Raw genomic sequence first — 17,536 nt, forward strand, 5'->3', positions numbered from 1 at the left:
ACTAGTATCAAATTCAACAATGCGTACTAAACGTATGATTTTTTTTCGTACGATTCTGAAAAAGCTTCCTGGTTGCGTAGCTACGTATCGGATAGTGCAAAACAATGGCAGCCAGGCTTTTTCCGGGTTATTTTCTGATCATGCGTGGTCTTTGTCTATCGATTTTTAGCGAACGCATACTGTACTGATTAAATGATTGTTGTTCACTAGGCTATCATACGACAAAAGTTTTTGTTTGTCCCTTCGGATTTTGTTGGAAAAAATGTCGTGATCGGCTGTCGAAAGCTGTGTACTAAGGATCAGATTATCGTGCCATCAATTCGAAAGTGATTCTATTTCGTATGATTATCTGATTGTGTATACGAGGCATTCGACGGGCTCACTAGTTGGAGTGCCACTGTTGAGTGAAGCGGGAAGGGATTTAATACAGAGTGCTGTTTGACCATATTATTCCTAATGGTGGGCTGTTTCTGGTAAGAAGCTGGTGTTTGGTCACCTGTGCACAGTCTGATTAGATCTTCACTTTAAGGCCCCTTTGGACCGTTCAGATCCGCCTGTCTGTTTTTTTGGCGGATCTGAACGGTCCCCCCATTCATCTCTATGGGGGATCGGATGTCAGCGGAGACATGTCCGCTGACATCCGATCCTTTAAATCTGGAAGGATAGAAACCCTATTTTCCATCCGTCCAGCGGATCGGGTCGGATGAGAACAGACCGACAGTCCGTTCCCATCCGATTTCCCCCACATAGAGATGCATGGGGAACTGACAGCTGTCTCTGCACACAGCGCGGAGACACAGCTGTCATCCTCCTGCTCAGCGGGGGATCGGCGGCTCAATCCCCCGCTGAGAAAAACGGAATCCGTCCGACGGACGGATAGTGTGAAAGGAGCCTTAGGCCCCTTTCACACAGGCGGGCCGTTCAGATCCGCCTGTCCGTTTTTTTGGCGGATCTGAACGGTCCCCCCATGCATCTCTATGGGGCATCGGATGTCAGCGGAGACATGTCTGCTGACATCCGATCCGATCCGTCAAATCTGGACGGATGGAAACCCTATTTTCCATCCGTCCAGCGGATGGGATCGGATGAGAACGGACCGACGGTCCGTTCCCATCTGATTCCCCCATAGAGATGTATGAATCTCTATGGGGGAATCACTACTATGAATCAACATGTCATTAAAAGTTAGGATGAAGATTACTGTACCAATATGAATCATATGTCATTAAGGTTATTCTGAAACCATGCTGTAATGCAAGATGTACATCTTTATGCAATGTATTACCATATACTGTACATTGTTTTTATTTAGCCATGGGGCTTTCTCAATATGCAAACTAGTGTATGACAACACTCATCACTTGTATACTTTTTATATAGCGTAATAAAGCATGTCTTTTATTCTTGCATCCCAGTATTCTATTTCCAGCCCCCAACAGTCACCTCACTCAAAGTCCCGCGGGTCTACCTCTCTTTTTTGTTTCGCATATATATTGGGATGGAGGTATGTTAGGGAAAGTACTAGACCATTATCCCCTTTCCCATAGAGATGTATGGGGCTCTGTCAGCTGTGTCTCAGCACACAGTGCGGAGAACAGCTGTCATTCTCCTGCTCAGCAGGGGACCGGCGGATCGATACCCCGCTGAGAAAAACGCAGTCCGTCCAACGGACAGTGTGTGTGTGAAAGAGCCCTAAGGCTGAGTTCACACTTATGCTCAATGGAGCCGGTTCACACATCTCTGTGGCTGCTGCAGAGCGGATTGCACAAGGGTCCTGTGCGTTTTTGGCTCAGTTTCAGGTCAGAATTCAGTCCGGATTTATCCCTGATATAGAGAACAAGGATGCACCCGACCACTGCTGTGAGCCACATCCGCATTAAGTGTATACCCAGCCTTAAGCAGTTCTTCTTAACTCCGGTCCTCAGGACCCACTAAAAGACCAGGTTTGCAAGATAACTGAAATACATCACAGGTGATATTATTTGATGCTCAGTGATTGCAGTATTCTAGTCTGCATCTCCCCAAGGTAATACTTAAAATCTGGCCTGTTAGTGGGTCCTGAGGACAGGAGTTGAGAAACACTGCCTTAACCACTTACCGCATACTAACGTAGGTCTACGTCGGTAAACTTTGCGGTAGTGTACCGGGATGATGCCTCTAGCTAGAGGCACCATCCCGGTACCGTGGTTTAGAGCCGACGGTTGGCTTTCCGTCGGTACCGACCGATGCGGCTCGGGAGCCGCTCGATCGGTACCCGGGGGGGCGGGAGGGGACGTCCCCCCCCTCCCGTCGCCTTCCGTGGCTTTGCCCGGGGCTCCCGTCCCACCGGGAGCCCCGAGCACCCAGCCGGCACGTCCGCCGGCTGGATGGAGTCCCGATGAATGCCGGAAACGGCATCGATCGGGGCTCCGATGACGTAACCCGGAGGCGGCGTCCATGACGTCACTTCCGGGTTACTGTGCTGCAAAAGGTGGCAAATTTGAAAAACGGCTGTATGCAAAAATGCAGTTTTCAGCGTTTTGCATACAGGGAAGTGTAATGGAGGGGTCTAGGGTCTTTTAGACCCTCGATCCCTCCATAAAGTGTACCTGTCACTACATATTGGTGTCACAAGGGATGTTTACATTGCTTGTGACAGCAATAAAAGTGATCAGATTTTTTTTTTTTTTTTAAAACTTTAATAAAGTTAAAAAAATAAATAAAATAAATGGGAAAAAAAAAAAAAAAAATTTAGCCGCCCCCGTCACCGTTAGGTCGCGCACAAAAAAAAAACGTATACGGAAGTTGAGCCGCAAATGAAATCGCTGTTCAAACCACACATGAGGTATCGCCGCGATCGCCAGAGCGTGAGCAATAATTAAAAAAAAAAAGAGCTACACTCTAACTCAAAACTGGTAACCGTTAAATAAATTCAAAGCGTCGCAGGTTGAGATCTCTATTGACCGTAGTTTGTCGCGATCCCACGGGGGGGGCGCAATTTTAAACCGTAACATGTTGGGTATCTATTTACTCGGCGTGACATGTTCTTTCACAATATACAAAAAAAATGGGCTAACTTTACTGTTTAGTATTTTTTAAAATTAGTGAAATGCGATTTTTCAAAAATTTTCCAAAAAAATGGCGCTTTAAAGACCGCTGCGCAAATACCGCGTGATAAAAAATATTACAATGACCGACATTTTATTCTCCAGAGTCTTTGCTAAAAAATATATATATATATATAATGTTTGGGGGTTCGAAGTAGTTTTCTAGGAAAAAATACTGGTTTTAACGCGTGAACAAAAAGTGTCCGAAATAGGGCTGGGGCTTAAGTGGTTAAAGGGATTACAGCACTTTGACATTTTACATACGTTTTTATTGGTGTTATGAATTTAATCTCATGGAATTTGTGGATGAATTGTATGCACTAATTTGCACTTTGATTGGAGACCGATTTTGACTGTAAAGCCTATGGGTAACCACACTCCTGGACTTGATGCATGTGGTGCTGTTTAGCATCTTTGACTATATCTGTGATATAGTCAATCTGTGTGTGGATTATTACACACATGGAGATACTTCAGAGTTTTTGTGTGGACTATGTTGAGGATATTTAAGGACTATAATCATCACAAATGTTTTGTGCACCAACTCTTGATGAATTTACCACTGTTAAAAAAAATTACCCCAGATTAGACGAAACACGTCAGGTCTTCTGTCATGTTACCACTGCGTCTAATTTCATCCTAGGATGTTCTATTTTGAAAGCGCTTTTTATTCATCCACATTGTAAATGTTCTGGATTTTAAATAAATGAGAAATTTTTGTATTGTTTTACACTATGTGGAGTTCTCTTTTTTATTGAGTACATGTGGAGAAGAACTTGTGGCCCCAATTCTATCTCTATGTTCTATTGTGGGAGTTATCTGTATCCAAGTGAATAATCCATTGATGCTGTTGTTATGGTGGAAGTCTATCCGGATGTCCTTTGGCTTTTTATCCATCTATATATGCTGGTTTTTGACCCGCTAGGCGTAAGCTTATATGAGTCTATTTTATTTGGTAAGCCCCCCCCCCTGATGTTGGTGGTGGTTCCTGTGCACGAGTTTGAAAATTCACATGGACAAACGTTTTAAGATTTTGCTTTTCACTTCACATTTGTGGACTCACATTGGACTTTCTTTTATTTATTTGCAGTGATCAGCTTTTTTTATTTTTTTGAATTTGGTATCACAGATTTGGGTGTTGGCTGCTTTACCCGCTTACCATAACTTTGCCCAAGCATGGATTTTTTTTTTTTGGTCACCTGTGTATAGACTTCCTATAGTCTCAGTTTTTCATAGACGTCAACACTTTCTGAGAATAAAGAGAATCTGCAGTTGGTAGAACTGGGGACACTCAACATATCTCAGTCTCAGGGTTCCACTGGTCAAACAAGTCCCATGAGGTATTGCAGGGCTGACAGTTACAAGCATGACTCCCAAAGCCAGGGGCATGATGGAACTTGTAGTTTCACAACAGCAGGAAGACCACAACAGCAGGAAGACCACAACAACAGGAAGGCCACAGGTTATCTAATGATCATGTATTTGTATGCTGGAAAAATGCATGGAAATTAAAAGAAACATTTTTTATAGACAGAGCAAACTCCTAATAAGAACCCTGTGCTACCATTGTGGTTGTCTTCTGAAAATACTAGTTGCCTGGCTGTCATGCTGGTCTGATGTCTTCAGACCTGAGTTAGGCAGTTTGCTGCATCCTTCTTCCAGGTCAGTGATTGAAAATGGAGGAATTGGCATTCCCCCATTAGCATGGCATTTAGCATTCTAATTAACCTCCCTAGCGGTATTCCCGAGTGTGGCTTGGGGTTAATTTTCAGTACCAAAAGCGGTAACCCCGAGCCCCACTCAGAATTACCCCAGAATGTTACTCACCTTCCCTGCGATTCTCCCGCCATCCTCTTGCTCTGCGCTTGGCCGATGCCGGCACCTGTCTTCCGGTTCCCTTCCCTACGAGTGTTGCGACGCAGGGGGGTGGAACCGGCGGCAAATTCAAATGATACAGCTTGCTATGGGGGCACCAAAACCGCTGCTCTGTGTGTCCATTCACACTAAACATGGATCAGCCCTTCCCCCACTCTCTCCTCATTGGCTCACTGGTTGTGATTGACAGTAACAGGAACCAACAACTAGCGCTGCCGTCTCAGCCAATGAGGAGGGAGAGATCCGGGAGAGCAGAGGCTCTCATGCACATCAATGAATCGAGATGGGGCTCAGGTAAGTTTTAGGGGGGCTGCTGAACACAGACGGCTTTTTTACCTTCATGCGTGAGCCTTTATGACTACTTAGATTATGTTTGAGAAGTTTAAAAACAACAACAACTTTGTAATCCAGCGAGCTTGTAACTTTCTTTAAAAAAAGTAGTGTTGTTAGTCCTGCCCAGTTTACCTCTGAAGAACAGAACACTTTCCCTTATGGTATGGAAATAAGGTCAACGGGGGAGGTGTTCTATAGTCCTAACACTGCTTGGCCTAGGACAGTAATGGCGAACCTTGGCACCCCAGATGTTTTAGAACTGATAGACTAGGCAACAGCATGCAATGTCAATCGGCAGCTGCCAAAGCCGGCAGAATATTAGCATGCATAAAGAAAGGGATGTATTCCAGAGATAAGACTATAATCCTTCCACTTTATAAAACTCTGGTCCAACCACATCTGGAGTATTCTGTCCAGTTCTGGTTGCCAGTCCTCAGGAGGGATGTGTTGGAGCTGGAGAGAGTCCAGAGAAGGGCAACTAAACTGATTAGGGGATAGGAGGACCTTAATTATGAAGAGCGTCTGCAATCGCTCAATTTATTCTCCCTGGAGAAGAGACGCCTGAGAGGAGACATGATAGCAATTTTTAAATATCTCAATGGGGATCTCAGCTTAGAAAAAAAGCTGTTCAGTCGAAGGGATTGCCTGAGGACTCGAGGGCATACAATGCGATTCGAGGAGAAGCGTTTTAACCTCACGCAACGTGGGGGGTTCTTTACTGTTAGGGCTACAAGATTGTTGAATCCTCTACCACAAGAGGTGGTTTCTGCGGGAAGTATGGTGGCTTTCAAAAGATTATTAGACGTACATCTCAAGGATCAGAACATTCAGGGCTATGTGAGATAATTACAGCCACACACACCTACACAGGTTGAACTGGATGGACTATTGTCTTTATTCAACCTCACCTACTATGTAACTATGTACATTTCCCATGATGCTGAACTACAATTGAGAGGGCATGAGTATCATGGGAAATGTAGTTCCAAAATATCTGGGGTGCCAAGGTTCACCATCACTGGCCTAGGATGACAACACTGCTCTTCGGTATAGTCAGTGTTTCACCCTAGGACAGGAAACGCATTTCTGGCAGGATTACCAGGTTAAAATAAAGAAAAAAACAAAACAAAAACCTATAAATAGAAATTTATTTCAGACATGTAAGAAGTGGTAAGAGGCAATGTTATACCTTTTGGCTCTTTGGTTTAGATACACTTTATGATTACATAGCCTGTGCCATTTACCTGCTATATCACCATTCTGAACAGTTTAATCCTTTTTGGACGGATTAACATTTAGTCTTAAGAAGCATCAAACAAATATATAAAACATTGGTTTTGAAAAGTATTTCAAATTCATAAATGGATATTAAACAGCTTATAAAACATTTAGAAAAGCGTTTCTCTGCAAGTAAAGTAATCATTATAAAGTTCTACAATCCTGAGAACAAATTCAGAATAGCTAACAGTTTCCTGGACAGCGGAGATCAAACATTTAATTAAGGCTGATGCTAGGTTATTATTTGTCACTGTGGTGGTCATCAAAAAGGTGAGCAGTCCGACAGATCTTCACTCGTTGTACTTGTTGAAATGTTCACGAGAGATGATGAGTCTCTGGATCTGGGCTGTGCCTTCATAGATCTGAAAAATAGAAACATTCTTTACAACACTGCTGTGATGTGTCCATAGATAGAAGATCTGGGACTCGTTAGACACATAAGATTGGGATGTGCAGAGATGGTGCCAATTACAAAAACCAAACATGTTTTGGCACGGATTACTTGGCACTTGCTTACAACAGAAATATGCAGTAAGCTGTGAGTTTTATGTAGAATCTTGGCTGCATTTCAGCTCTGAGATGTGTTTATGATGAATTGTATTTAATCTACATACTGCTGACAGAACTTCGTGTTCTAGATCACACTTTGCATCTATCCTCACCGCATGAAAAAAACTACAATTAAATGTTCTTTTCACAGCCGCAGAACCCACATGGATGGGTAAAATAAAAATACACACACACACACGTCGCTTTATTAGGTACACCTTGCTAGTACTGATTTGGACCCCCTTTTGGCTTCAGAACTACCCTAATTCTTCATGGCATAGATTCAACAAGGTGTTAGAAACATTCCTCAGAAATTTTGGTCCATAGTGACATGATAGCATCAAGCAGTTGCTGCAGATTTCCCAGCAGCACATCCATGATGCAAATCTTCCATTCCACCACATCCCAAAGGGATGAACATGGTCAGCAACAATACTCAGGTAGGCCTTGCCATTGAAATGATGCTCAATTGATACTAGAGGGCCCAAATTGTGCCAAGAAATTATCCCCCACAGTATTTCTATTACACCAACACCACCCTGAACTGTTGATACAAGGCAGGATGGATTCATGCTTTCATATTTATGACAAATTCTGACCCTACCATCTGAATGTCACAGCTGAAATTGAGATGGTCCTTTGCATGCCTTGGTTGTAACGAGTGGTTATTTAAGTTATTGATGCCTTTCTATCATCTCAAACCATTGCCCATTCTCATCTGACATCAACAAGGCATTTTCCTCCACACAACTGCCGCTCACTGGATATCTTCTCTTTTTCAGGCCGTTCTCTGTAAACCCGAGAGATGGTTGTGTGTGAAAATCCCAGTAGATCAGCAGTTTTTGAAACACTCAGACCAGCCTGTCTGGTACCAACAACCATGCCACATTCAAAGTCACTTAAATCCCCCTTTCTTCCCTATTCTGATGCTTGGTTTGAACTTCAGCAAGATGCTGCCATGTGATTGGCTGATTAGCAAATTGTATTACTAAGCAATTGACCAGGTGAACCTCAAAGTGGCTGGTGAGTCTACACAGTGTGTGTGTGTGTGTGTGTGTATATATATATATATATATATATATATATATATATATATATATATATATATATATATATTTTTTTTTTTTTTTTGATCAAAACTCTTGTCAGGTGGCGTCAGAATTTTTCAGACATCAGAACACTCCCAAACATGTAAATCTATCAGTAATATAAGAGGATTGTTACGAGTAGGAAACAGGCTTAATGAGGAGTTACAGAACTTCCTGGAAATAGATTGGATGGTCTTTTATGTAAAAACAGACAAGCGCCACCTAAGTGCAGTAGTAGATAAAGACAGGACTTTATTGCGCTTACATTAAGCAACTCAGAGTGACTGTACAAAAAAAGCTCATCTATCTTCCGCTATCTGGGCATCCGAGCAGCATTACTCCCGCTGGGCTGGAAGGAGAAAACATCATATGTGCGCTCCTTAAAGAGTGTCCCTTGCAGAAAGCTGAAGTCTTCTGGGTACAGGACAGGAGACGGACGTGACGTCACTGGTGATGCGGCTTGGGCATGGCTACGCTACTTGGGCCATGTTGGTAGGTTAATTGGTCTAAATTATATGTATGTGAATTAGGGACCTTAGATTGTAAGCTCCTTAAGGGCAGGGACTGATGTGAATGTACAATATCTATGTGAAGCACTGAGTAAATGGACGGCGCTATATAAATCTGTAATAAATAAAATAAATGAATGAAGACTGGAGACAAACTTTGATGGCCGGCACCCAGGTTATCAATGTGAAGGAGAGGCCAGTCTTGAGCGGAGCCATGGATCTGTGTGTGTTTCTGTTTTCTCTACATCACTGCTGGAACTTTTTCTCTTGGATTGCATTCCTGTGTGATCATAATTAGCTTGGCTTCTGGAGTACTATGTCCGGACCCCACTGGGCTGCACATGCCTGGACAGCCTAGAAGTGACGTTTGGGCTCTGGGTTCCACATAGGGAGCTTTCCGGTCTCCACTCTGGTAAAGTTAACTGTGAAGTGCTTTCTGGGTCCAAAGCTGCTGGCATTGACACTGTGCTTCTGCCGTCACTAAATATTAATTTAGTAAGCAAGTCAGTCAGGTCATAGAACAAAAACTACCTCAGTTACTTGGGTTGCTGTACCAGGTACCCCCAAATACTAATCGTTCTGGGGCTTTGATTTCTGGCAATGCCAATATCTGCAGGCTGGAATCATGTTATCCTCTGATCTTAGAGTCTGTTTCATTCCTGGAGTGCTCCTTGACTCTTTTGGGTGTGGTTGGGCCCTCTCCCTCCTTTGCCACATTTTTATGTCCCAAACCAACCACTCATTTGACAGCTGATCACAGAGGCCCCAAAATGTGCTCATGCACCATCCCCTACAAATTCCACATTGGATTTGCCCCCAGCCCTAGCAGCTTCCAGGCCATGGGCCGCTTAGACTCCAATTCAGACTTACTCCTGTCATTGATGAATGGGCGTATGCCAAAGAGTTACAGTCAACTGCTATTCCTTCCAAACTGATGCAGTTCCCACCACTATGAAACTAGAAGTCCGTTACTTCTACCAGTGCTGATTCCAGCCATGAGTACTTAATAAACTCCTAAGGCCACAGAGATATTCCTTTTGCACCCACATTTTCAACTATTTCTCTATAGGGATTGGAAAAACCCTGACAAGCTGTTTGCTCCCCATAAGTGCTTATTAGTTTTATATCCATTTAGTGAAGATCGTGTGCAGAAGCCGTCTATTCTCGCTGTGGATCAGTGTCCTGCCTTAATAGGGGCTTACAATTCTGGTTGGTAAAGGATGTGCCAATCTTTAGGCTATCAGAAGCCCTTTCTAGAGCTCTGTCCTTGCTAGTGGGCCCTACCTTTCATCTGATTCTGGATGTAACCTTACTTTGTCCAAACTATGTCTGACTGATCTAAATCTCTTAAGAGACCACTGCTACAGTTGATACCTTGCCTATAGGATAAAGCAGGTAGACTTTTTGTTTACTGTAGACATCAAATATGCTTACTTACATGTCTCCAACCTTCCAGCACATGTAGGGCCCCTGAACTACCAGTTCATGGCTAAGGCTCTGCACCCTCTCATCTGTACCTCTGGTATCCACCAAGGTGTTGGCCACAGTACTAGCCCTGCATTTTCAACTCCAACTTGTAGTTGAAGATGTTATTGGCCTACACGGAGCTCCCAGTTTGGAGGTTCAGGATAGCAGAGAAGAATAAAGAATAGGATTTTCAGGTTTCTTCTGCTGCATGCTGGTAACTGCCTATTGTTAACCTGGGTGGTTTTACATAACCGGTATCTTTATTGTTTATATATATATATATATGCAAATGATGATCACAACTGTTTTTCAATTAAAGTGACAATATTTACTTTTTATTAAAACAATCTAGGAAATCATATCACTTCATCTACATACCCCTGAAGAAAGGTTTTCCTACCTGAAACGCGTCGGGTTTGGAGGATTTCCATATGTCCACTCACTTTTTGTATCCACACTATATTAGCCGCCATCATTTGTGGTTTTACCATTTATTCTAGGTTTTATACCTATTTATCTCCATGTTTGTTTTGTACTACATTTGTATATTATGATCGATTGATTTTTTTTTAATGTAACAAATAAATATATTCTTATACTTTTGGAAGTGTGGTTGCCTACATAGTCCCAACCCTAGGGGGACCCTCCTGTTCTTGATCATAACAAGTTTAAACATGGAATAAAATTGCTTGTTTTTGTATACATTATAGAAGCAATCACATAAATATACCAGTTTCAATAACCCAGTACTGTGCATACCAACTTTGCTGAAATCCTTCTACTCGTGCTTTCCTCACCTGGTATATTTTGGCATCCCTCATTAGCTTCTCCACAGGGTAATCACTGTTAAAGCCATTGCCACCGAAAATCTGCACAGCGTCTGAAGCCACCTGATTGGCGATGTCCCCGGCAAAGGCCTTGGCGATGGAGGCGTAGTAGGTGTTCCTTCTGCCTGCATCCACTTCCCAGGCTGCTCTCTGGTATGCCAGGCGAGCCAGTTCCACCTTCATAGCCATTTCGGCAAGCATGAATGAGACAGCTTGATGCTAAGACAGAGTTGAAGAATATACATTGTTTTATATATGTAGGATATAGCCATACCTGGAATTTTTTAAACCTAACCAGTTTACTTTAACCCCAACCCTTCTCCCTAATCCTCAACCTTATACCTAACTATCCACCTTGTAATATTTAAAGTGGACCTGCAAAAATGCAAGGTAGACAACACCCCCCTTCCCAATGTATAAAAGCTGTTATATGCTGTTATATGGAAAAATGTTAAGGACACAAAATCCTGTACGAAGGCCTGCACAATATTGAGAGATGTTTTTATGAGATTTGGATTCTCAGCTTTGCCAGGACCCTGGGAGAAGGTCGGGTGAGGTAACTGATGCATACAACAGGAAGCTACTTTTTTAGGGAAAGTAACTTATGCTGGCCATACAAGGATCAAAATTCAGCTGTTTCAGCAGAGACCAGATGAATTTTGATCTATGTATGGGCTACCTGGTTGTACACAAGTGGATCTATCGGCTGACTTGTGTACAACCAGCCTGTTTTTTTGAACAATTAGTGCCACTGGCTACAACCGGCATCACCGAATTTTATATTCTGCCGGCAGGAAGAGGGGCCCCCGCCGGGAAAGAATACAATAGCACAGTGGGAGTAATTCATCCACCCACAATGAGTGTGTTGAAAGAGGAATCGGATCATTTTTAACTGGCTGAATGAAAAAAAAAAAAAAAAAAGATCAATGTATGGGCTGCTTTACTTTATTTCTCTGATGTTATTTAACTGTGTTTTTTTACATGGGGCCTACAAGATAAGCAAACTTTGTATTTACATACCTCAGCAAGGACTTTTCCAAATGTCTTCCTCTCCAATGCGTATTTAGTGGCTTCATCTAGAGCTCTCTGGGCGAGACCAACAGCACCAGCAGCAACCTGTAACAAGGATATGAGTAGTCATGCAAAGGTCTTTCTCCAACTGTAGAGGGCATTCTATAGAACAGAGATCTTACTGGTGGTCTGGTCTTATCAAAGGCCCCCATTGCGATCTTAAACCCGGCCCCTTCCCCGATCAGGACATTCTCAGCGGGAACTCTGACGTCCTCAAACACAATGCCCCTGGTGTCTGAGCATCGCTGGCCCATGTTCATCTCCTGCAAAGCAAAGAAATTATTATTTATTTATAATTATTAAAATAAGAAGTAAATCCACATGTATAACTGACTTTTTATGGCTTTATTAAAAAAATTATGCATGTATGTATGTATGTATGTATGTATGTATATACACACACACACACATACATACACACACACACACATATACACACACACACACACACACCTCGAAAAAAGTAAAACACTTTGAAAACACATCAGATCTGAATGGGGAAAAATCTCATGCTAGAAATCTATACTGGTATGGACTGGGTAATGTGTTAGGAACGAAAGGATGCCACATTTTTCGTTGGAAATGAAAATTATCAACCTACAGAGGGCTGAATTCAAAGACACCCCAAAAATCAAAGTGAAAAAATGATGCAGCAGACTAGTCCATTTTGCTGAAATTTCATTTCAGTAATTCAAAATGGTCCTCAGTAGTTTGTATGGCCCCCACATGCTTGTATGCATGCCTGAAAATGTCGGGGCATGTTCCTAATGGGATAACAGATGGTGTCCTGGGGTATTTCCCCCCAGATCTGGACCAGGGCATCACTGAGCTCCTGAACAGACTGAGGTGCAACCTGGCAGCGTCGGATAGACCGAAACATAATGTTCCAGAGGTATTCTATTGGATTTTGGTCAGGCGAGCGTGCAAGCCATTGAATGGTATACATTTCTTCATCCTCCAAGAACTGGCTGCATACTCTCACCACATGAGGCCGGGCATTGTTGAGCACCAGGAGGAACCCAGGACCCACTGCACCAACGTAGGCTCTGACAATGGGTCCATGGATTTCATCCCGATACCAAATGGCCGCCAGGGTGCCATTGTCTAGCCTGTAGAGGTCTGTGTGTCCCTCCATAGATATGTCTTCCTAGACCATTCTTGACCCACCACCAAACCAGTCATGCTGAACGATGTTACAGGCAGCATAACATTCTCTTTGGCTTCTTCGGACCATTTCACGTCTGTCACATGTGCTTAGGGTGAACCTGCTCTCATCTGTGAAAAGCACAGGGCGCCAGCGGCAGACTTCCCAATACTGGTGTTCAATGGCAAATAAACACAAAAATACCCCGCGACCCTAATTAGAAACAAGCAGCAAGCTCCAAACACTGGTATATTAGAACTGAAATAATTATAAAAAAGGAGTTGCGCTAGAAAATAAAATTCTCAACAGTCCACATGTGCTCAATTACTTGAAGATGTAGGCATGCAAGATGACACCAAAAAACTGGCATTAGTCCAACATTAGATGCTTGAAAATATATGCATGCACACTTTAAGATCGTCCACCCAGGTGTTAAATCAGTTCAAACAAATGTGAGATCCCAGCCACCACATACTGCCTCTTACCAGACACTGGTGGGATTGTAGCAGTGAGTGGTTAAGGACCACTACAGCCTTTCTCCTGAACCGTGCAGCTCCCAAAGCTTCCAGAGTTATAGGCAATTACGAGGTAGTGGATAAAAACTCCCCTCAGGAACCTGATGGCACTGTGTCTCACATACAATGGGGTGGGGGATATCAAACAAAAGGGACAAGCCCATAGTGCATTATCTCAAGACAGATCTCACATTTCTTTGAACTGATTTAACCCCTGGGTGGACGATCTTAAAGTGTGCATGCATATATTTTCAATGGCAAATGCCAATCGAGCTCCATGTTGCCGGGCAGTGAGCACAGGGCCCATTAGAGGACGTCTGGCCCTCAGGCCACCCTCATGAAGTCGGTTTCGGATTGTTTGGTCAGAGATATTCACACCAGTGGCCTGCTGGAGGTCATTTTGTAGGGCTCTGGCAGTGCTCATCCTGTTCCTCCGTGCACAAAGGAGCAGATACCGGTCCTGCTGATGGGTTAAGGACCTTCTATGGCTCTGTCCAGCTCTCCTAGAGTAACTGCCTGTCTCCTGGAATCTCCTCCATGTATGTTTGCGCATGCGCCAGATCTCAATTTCAGATGGCTGCGCCAGAGAACAGCAGTGTAAGGGCTCTTTCACACGGGCGTTCCTTTTTTTTTGCCCGATCAGGTCCTTTTTTTTTTTTGTAACGGACACGGATGACACTTGTGTCATCCTGTCCGTTTGTCCGTTTTTCATCCCATCCGTTTGCGGATGAAAAACTGACATAATGCATGTCTATGTAAATACGGATGTCTGCGGATGACACCACTGACATCCGTTTTTGCTTCCGTTCCGTTTTTTGAAAGGAAGAAAAAATAGGGTTCTCCTCCGTTCAAAAAAACTGAACTGAACTGACAAAAAACGGATGTCAGAGGATGATCATCCGATGACATCCGTATTTACATAGAGATACATTATGTCCGTTTTTCATCCGCAAACGGATGGGATGAAAAACGGACATACGGAACGCCCGTGTGAAAGAGTCCTAAGGGGAACCTTGCCTGCATGCAACACAATGCTGGACTCCATGGACTAGTAGGTTTTTTGTCTTTTTTTTTTTTTCAATACAGGGACAAGCGTTAGGGATATACAATTTCATATTTACTAGGCAAGGTGGAGTTTTTCTTTAACAAATATGTAAACCCAATCATTAAAATAATTTGTAGAAAGGCTATTATGTTGCTCTATTATTATTTGGGACCTCTATTATTATACCTAAAGGTCTACAGCTACTTACCTTTCTTCCAGGCTGTACTCCAGGAGCATCAGCATCTACAATGAATCCTGTGAAAGCCTTTCCCGTTGGGGCTTTGGGGTCAGGGTTTGTCCGAGCCAAAAGAAAATACCTGGAGAACAGAACAAAACAGAAGAAAGTTCAAAATCTGTAGGCTGTTTAAATCGCTGTGCTACTTTTCCTGCGGTAACCCATGTTAGGGAGGCCTGTAAAAATGATTGAGTGCATCATTCTATTATTGCAATTTCTTGCCTTACTTTAACCACTAAAAAGACCAGGCCTTTTCTGACACTTTTTGTTTACATGTAAAAATCAGTATTTTTTTGCTAGAAAGCCGTAGTGCATAAAATGGTGGGTTTTGCGGTTTTTCTAATGCAAATTTATTGGAAAAAATAAACTGAATTTTAATGCACAGAAACACAATAAAAACAACAAATGTTTTGGTAAAATATAAAAGATGGTGTTACACTGAGTCAACAGATACCCAACATGTCATGCTATAAAATTGCACATGCTGGTGGAATGGCGACAAACTACGTTACTATAGGCGATACCAGTTTTTACAGGTTACCAGTTCAGAGTTACAAAGGAGAGCTGGTGCTAGAACTATTGCCTTCGCTCTGACATTCTCGGCAATACCTCACGTGTGGTGCGATCGCTGTTTATATATGCATGTACAGCAAATACTGTAGCTGCTGACTTTTACTATCAGGGCACTTACCTGTCCAGGGATCCCGCAGTGTCCTCACCCAAGCCGATTCTTAAACGGCTTCCTGGTGCCACCATCCTGGGTAAGGGAAACTAGGAGTGAAGCCTTGGGGCTTCACAGCTGGTTTACCAATCGCACTGTGCTTTCCCAATGGGCTGGCTGTGGCAAGGGCCAAACTACCAGCTGACTGGGAAGTTTGAGCAGAAGTTTGAGCGGGTACCTGTCAAATCCAGACACCCACTTCCCACTCCCCCTCACAAGGTGCCAAATGTGTGTGGGGGGGCAGACATGCAGAGCTTCCCCTTTTGGGTGGAGCTCTGCTTTAAATTGTTTTATTAACAATTTTTAAACATTGTTGTATAGGGTTGCATTTTATAATGTGTACACTAGATGGCGCTGGAATCCAACATTTGTTTCTCTTAGGAGTTTATTTTATAAAGATAAGGTATGTAATGGATTTTATATAAGAAGTAATTTTATTATACTTTTAATTTTTAATAAAGGATGAGTTATTATTAGGTGGAAGCACCATGATGTTTTAACTTTTTGAGCCATCAAGCGTAAGGCTAGGTTCACACTACTGCAAAGCGATTTACTAAAACTTGAGTGTGCAAAATCCGGTGCAGCTCTGCAGAGAAACCAATTGGCTTTCAGTTTATTTTGTCAAAGCTTAATTGAACAAGCTGCAGTTAGAAGCTGATTGGCCAACTTGCACAGCTTCCTCAGACTTTGCACTCTCCAGTTTTAGTAACACGTCATTCTTACACAGGGAGAACTGACTGACTTTTAGTAGCACGTCACCCTGCAATGGGAGTAACAAGCCCTGGGATCGGTGGGAAGGGCCCCAGCAGTTAGAAAGGCCCTTTATGGTTTTAGTTATGCCTCTGGTGTGACTCAAGTTGCAATAGTGTGAACTAGTACTGAAAAGTAAAGGAGTGCCCATATAAAATTCACTTCCATGAGGAGGCTTTCCTAGCAAGAAATTTGGTCTGAACCACTTGGGAATATCTGCTTCTAGAGAGGCATAGGGGTCTGCTAACCTTTGATTGTGGTAGAAGGAGCACTTTTTGATGTAACTTACTCAAGCACCAGGAAAGAATTACTTGGCGGAGGAACATTTTAGCCAATACTCCATTGAACTTTGTATTACTTTGGACATTTGTTGAATTTTGAATTTGAATTTTTTAATGGTGGATTGCTTTTTCATTTTGATATATACATTCATTTGAAAAGTGGATTATGGTATCACTGATTTATTATTTGTTTTCTTCACTGTATTTTGTGTATTTCATATTCACTTTGTGGCTGTGGGCTGTTATATATACACATACAGAGAGAGCGTGCAACAGAGCGGGAGAGAGAGAGCGTGCAACAGAGCGGGAGAGAGAGAGCACGCAACAGAGCGGGAGAGAGAGCGCGCAACAGAGCGGGAGAGAGAGCGCGCAACAGAGCGGGAGAGAGAGCGCGCAACAGAGCGGGAGAGAGAGCGCGCAACAGAGCGGGAGAGAGAGCGCGTAACAGAGCGGGAGAGAGAGCGAGAGAGAGAGCGCAACAGAGCGCAAGAGAGAGCGCGCGCAACAGAGCGGGAGAGAGAGCGCGCAACAGAGCGGGAGAGAGAGCGCGCAACAGAGCGGGAGAGAGAGCGCGCAACAGAGCGGGAGAGAGAGCGCGCAACAGAGCGGGAGAGAGAGCGCGCAACAGAGCGGGAGAGAGAGCGCGCAACAGAGCGGGAGAGAGAGCGCGCAACAGAGCAGGAGAGAGAGCGCGCAACAGAGCGGGAGAGAGAGAGAGCGAGAGAGAGAGCGCAACAGAGCGCAAGAGAGAGCGCGCGCAAC

General features: G+C 43.4%; 1 protein-coding gene across 1 annotated transcript in view; it reads right to left on the bottom strand.

The window, feature by feature from the left end:
* Positions 1-6,740: 6,740 nt before the first annotated feature.
* Positions 6,741-17,536, bottom strand: part of ACADM (acyl-CoA dehydrogenase medium chain) — a 64,184-nt gene continuing 53,388 nt past the window's right edge. The window contains exons 8-12 of the mRNA XM_082266225.1: positions 14,996-15,104; positions 12,206-12,346; positions 12,033-12,128; positions 10,983-11,231; positions 6,741-6,934 (exon numbers count right to left, since the gene is read on the bottom strand). Coding sequence (XP_082122351.1) covers positions 6,863-6,934; positions 10,983-11,231; positions 12,033-12,128; positions 12,206-12,346; positions 14,996-15,104 — 667 coding nt within the window. The 3' untranslated portion in view covers positions 6,741-6,862. The remainder of the gene's footprint in view (positions 6,935-10,982; positions 11,232-12,032; positions 12,129-12,205; positions 12,347-14,995; positions 15,105-17,536) is intronic.

Source organism: Pelophylax lessonae (genome assembly GCF_965119305.1).
Source record: "Pelophylax lessonae genome assembly, chromosome: 8".
Lineage (NCBI taxonomy): Eukaryota > Metazoa > Chordata > Amphibia > Anura > Ranidae > Pelophylax > Pelophylax lessonae.